The sequence below is a fragment of the Bidens hawaiensis genome, unplaced genomic scaffold (assembly GCF_021521415.1).
Source record: "Bidens hawaiensis isolate Kalapana, Puna unplaced genomic scaffold, B.hawaiensis_p1.1 tig00008946_1, whole genome shotgun sequence".
In the NCBI taxonomy this organism is placed as follows: Eukaryota; Viridiplantae; Streptophyta; class Magnoliopsida; order Asterales; family Asteraceae; genus Bidens; species Bidens hawaiensis.
The window spans coordinates 151,279-156,348 of record NW_027491650.1 but is presented as its reverse complement, the minus strand read 5'-3'; the positions used below and the strand labels follow the sequence as shown (position 1 = coordinate 156,348).

At 32.8% G+C, this 5,070-nt stretch overlaps 1 protein-coding gene across 1 annotated transcript; it reads right to left on the bottom strand.

Moving 5' to 3' along the window:
• Positions 1–1,614: 1,614 nt before the first annotated feature.
• On the bottom strand, positions 1,615–3,937 carry LOC143530460 (putative WRKY transcription factor 75). The gene is made up of 2 exons (XM_077025992.1): positions 3,446–3,937; positions 1,615–1,911 (listed from the first exon to the last, which is right to left on the bottom strand). Exons 1-2 carry the CDS (start codon positions 3,877–3,879, stop codon positions 1,734–1,736), a joined length of 612 nt encoding a protein of 203 aa, XP_076882107.1. The 5' UTR covers positions 3,880–3,937; the 3' UTR covers positions 1,615–1,733.
• Positions 3,938–5,070: the final 1,133 nt, after the last annotated feature.

Genomic DNA, 5,070 nt, shown 5'->3' with positions numbered 1-5,070 from the left:
CAGTTTTTATTTACAAAATATATATATATATATCAAATACAAAAATATTTAAGAAAAAGTGAAAAAAAGGTTTAAGCAACTATAGAAACCGACCGTAAACCAGTTATTAATGTGCGCTTAATCTATTTTGATCCCACAAGCAGTCATTTCTAGAACCGAATGTTGGTAAAATATAACATATATACGAGTCTTAGAACATAAAGTATGGCAACATTTACAACAATTTAAGACATGAGCCGTCATCTAGCCTACAACTATAAGGCCGCAAGTGAGTTTGGTCCACTAGCTACACACCTAGCTACCCTATAGGACACACAATTTTAATATATATAGTTTTTTAGTTGTAACTTATATGTACTTTAATTCATGTATACCATTTTTAGAAATTATACAACATAAGCATAAAAAGTAGTCTCAAAAAACACATGTTATAAACAACATGTTTTACTTGTTTAATGTTTCTAGCAAGTAACTAAATAAGTGAAGTATAAAAACTCACACAAAGATAAAAATTATGATCAAGGGGTCAAAATTTATTATCTAAAATATTATATCATGATTAACACATTTGGGTTTAGTTTCTTAATTAGAGTATTTGCTATACGTTTCTGGCACTTAGAGACGGGTGTGGTGGTCGATAGATGAGCAGGCCCCCGCGTTGCACGGGTACGTCTGCCATAACCATTTGTAGCGAGAGTTTGAAACTATGGAGCTCACAAATAAGTATGTGGCCGCGCTTCAACGTTCAATTGATCATTGAAAAATAATGAACTTTGTAATATTTATGTGTGCGCATGTATGTGTGTATGTATGATAATGTGTTTGTTTGTAGTGAGAACATTACAAAATATTACTATAGCTATTTGGAGAGGACATGCATGGTTTATATTTTAAGACCGCCTAACTCAATATACTTTTCAAAGTTACCTTTAACGTCAACATTTATTCATCATGAGAGTATGAGACTAAAATCCACAACTGTTATAAAAGAAATATAATTTCACATACATTAGTATCAGAAATTTTGTTCAAAATGGAAAAAAAAGGACGAAGACAAACGGTTTCTAGAAAATAGAAATAATGTTTTAGGTTTCTAGGTAATCCGTCATTTTAATATGTTTCACAATGTGTCAACTTTTGCCTCTTGAGCTGGCGTGCCATCAGGTGTTCTCCCATTTCAAATGACATAACCAGTACGACTAGCTTGTGATCCACCATTTCAAATGACAAGAGCCCACTTGTCTCCCGTCCACCGTGAGGCTAAAAGCCCTTATTTAAATAGCATATAGCCGTATACAGTTAATAGAAAGAATGTTTTAGGTTTCTATGTATAAATTAGAGTTTGGTATTACATAAATCAGTACCAAATTACATCGTACAGCACGTGTCTTCAATGCATATGTGAAGCACAAAGTGAGAACAAATCGAAGTTAGAATTTTAATATCTAGAAGCTTTTACTTTAACTATATATCTAAACTAACATAATTTTGTATTTTAGCAGTTCTTCATCACACAATACCATAAAATAGGAAGATATACATACACCTACAATACATCATATTTCATTATATGGTTTGGATTTGAGTTGCTTAAACTGGTATATTTTAATTATTAAATAAAGACATAAGTTTAATTAGAAACTTAAACACAAAGGATTACAAGAAATAAAGCATTGTGAATTTAATCATCTAAATAGCTAGCAATGGAGGCTTTATTTATTTTCCAACTTTAGCTAGCATGAAGAATAGATTTGCATTTGAGTCAAAATATGCTCAAAATTATCAGTAGATTTTTCGATAGGGTGTGTATGTGTTCCTTCATAAGTCGTCACGACGACTCCCTCGTCCTTAGATAGCCTTTGAACTTGTTTCTTCACGTTGCATCCTTGATACGTGCATCGATAATAGCTCCTGTATTAATAGTTATACAAAAATATTACTAATAATTAAATTTGTAACTTTTAAAAAATATGTGCTTAATGGGAAGTGAAGTTATATGAAAGTATAAGTGAAATTCTAAAGGAAACTTATTTTAGGTATATTTACATGTTAGTATTTGCTTTATATAATTTTTTGTTTTATGGCATGAAATACATCAAAACTATTTCATGTATCTTATTTTAAATAATGCTTGGAACTACCCCGAGTGAGTCTTTCTGAGCTATCCATACTGATTTTAACATTGCATGCTTGACTCACCCGAGAACACCATCAAGAAGGAAAACTTATTTGAATCAGGTTTCGAACATTAGACTATAAGATTTCAAGTCTCTTAACCATCACTCGCATACTATTTCGTGTATCTATTATATGATTATGATTCATTAGAAATGTGTTTGATAAGAGAGGAAGGTTAACGTACAAATAAAATCAAGGTGCTAATTGTGAGAATCAAATAGAGAAATTATGTAATTACATCGTAGAGTAATTAAATAATTACTCTACGATGTAATTACATAATTTCTCTATTTGTATATATAATTACTCTATTTGATTCTCGTAATTAGCACGTTAATTTCATTTGTATTTGATCCAAAGCTTTGATAAAATTATATGAACTGATTTCCACCTTCATGCAAACTTCTGTTTATACATACACATGTATGTACATGTAGCTTTATGTATGTATCTATATATGGCATATATATTGTACCACACGTTATATAACAATTATTATTTATATGCAAAACCATGTAGAAGATAAATCATGGAAACAATATTTTATTCAAATCCCATGAGCAACAACCACATGCGAGGATACCAACTAAAGTTTAATGATTTGAATTTAGGAAGAAAGGTAAAATATGGACTTTTAATTAATGCAAAACATGATATAGATAAAAGTCCGGTAATGCTTTAACAATCAAAAGTAATCAATTTGAGAAAGAGGGTATTTAAGATGTGAATATAAAGTTGTCTCTAATTGATGTCCCTGGGGATTCGACCCTTCTCCTATATTTGAACGCTCGTTGAAAGAGTTACGGTGAAGAAGACTACCTGAATGAAGATTGGCCTTATAAAAAGACATTGAGTCATGACGGACAAGTTTCAATCGTGGTCTGATGTGAGGAAAGAGAAACATATCAAGATGGGGGTGTGGAGAGAGAAGGTGGTAGCTAACATATCACCCCAACAAGGTCTAACCGAGGTTCATGAATCACCATAAAACCATCTTGATATAGGAAAAAAGAGAAACGGACTAGTCAGGATGTTCAAGACAAATACGTACCGGGAAATCCGCGTGGAAAGACAGACATATAAGGGCATGGATTGTCGGTAGATGGAAGAGAGAGAAAGTGACCTCTCGTTAAATTTCTTAGGCGACTTGGATGGAACAAGGGAATCCGTGAAGCAATAACTTTGGAGATGGAGTAACAAAATCTCTCTTATTTTCACAAAACATAACATAGAATCAATAATCTTTTTAAGGAACAAAAAACCAAACCTGGGAAACTTGTTGTTTTTAACAGCTTTTTGACCGTACTTCCTCCATCTATAACCATCATCCAGAATATCCACTTGACTCCTAGTCTGAAACGCGCACTTAGGTTTCCGTATCTTCTTATCACCTTTCTTAACATGAACCTTACCGGACCCGGACCCAGATCCCGATGCAGAGTTCAAATCATTTCCTTCACTATTACCAAAGCCACTAGTAGTTGGAGACACATGTTCCAACCCTACTTCCTCCGAGCTGCAATTAGGTTGTTTCATTAAACCATGGTCAATATCCTCTAAGTGATGGTAACTATTGTTGTAGTTATTATTATTATTATTATTATTTTCTGTCATTAAGTTCAAAGACAGATGTGATGAAACAGCAGTTGGTGAAGATGGAGAGGAAGAGTTGTAGGGAAACGCATGGGCAAAGTTGTCCATTTTAGAGAGAGAGAGAGAGAGAAGAAGAAGAAGAGAGACGTGTGAGATTTATGCAGTGTGATTGTGATATATGAGGAAGAAGAAAATATGGAAGGAAGAAAGGTATTATAAAGGTGGCTGAATTAATTAGTATTAATGTGTTTGAATAAAGAGAGGCGGCTGTTTAAATTAAATTAAATTAAACTAAAATAAAGTGTTATGAATTTATGATATAATATAAATATCCATCATTTCTAATGTGTTGCAGTGGTAGGAAAATTGGGTTGAAGGTCGTTTTCGAGAATTTAAATGCTTTGATCGAGCTAAAATAAAAAGATCTGTAAGCCCTAACAAGTAATGAAATAAAAAGACATGTATACCCAATACCTCAAACGGGTTATGGATGGTAAAAAAAATTGGAACCAATATCTAATAAGATGATTAAGATTTATACCTATTTTATAAAAAAAATTAAAAAATATAAATACGTATAAAAAAATTTTATGCCCTAGCCGATCGTCTAGGTTCACGAACCCACCAGCCGGCCCTGCTTGGGACGTTTCTCAATGGAGACTCATGTTCAATCCTCACATATAACACTTTTAGATGGGGGGGGGGGGGGTCATTGATGGCTCAATGAAGAAAGACTATGATCTTTAAGATCTCCAGTTCAATCCTGAGGACGCCTGAGTTTTACCAGCAATGGGCATTCGGAGGGTGAGTTAATTTCATCGGGACTGAAGATAATTTGGAGGGGCTTAAGAGCCCCATACAGCTAGATCGGGCTAGCAGACGATGGCTTCTTGCTATTAGGTCACCACATACGAAGTACCTTCTATTTGTTAACCGTTAAAAAAAAGGAAAAAAAAATATAAATATTCAAAATAAACAAATTGAATGGTTGCTTCCTCAACTATACAAGTCCTTTTATATTTTGTGTCCACCTTTCAATCTTTGAGCAAAAACACACTTGACATGAACACTTTAGTTGATACGATAATTACATTGAGAAAAAAAAAACCTTCTTATGTCATATCAAACTCTCTGTGGCAACAAATGTTTCGATGTTTCAACTTTTCTCAATAAAATGTTCAAATTTTTTTTGTTTTTTAAATTCTCAAAAATAATCTTTGATCGTTGTTGGCACGCTCAAAGATGTTATAAAAAATAGTTAAAACTTTTGTTTAGTTACAATATAAACTTTAAGAATTT

What these genes read in the sequence shown, in the direction of transcription:
- LOC143530460 (XM_077025992.1), bottom strand. Translation starts at nt 3,879, where the DNA reads ATGGACAACTTTGCCCATGCGTTTCCCTACAACTCTTCCTCTCCATCT. An exon ending in AAAAACAACAAGTTTCCCAG is followed by an intron (nt 1,912 to 3,445) that starts GTTTGGTTTTTT and finishes CTATTAATACAG; the next exon opens with GAGCTATTATCGATGCACGT.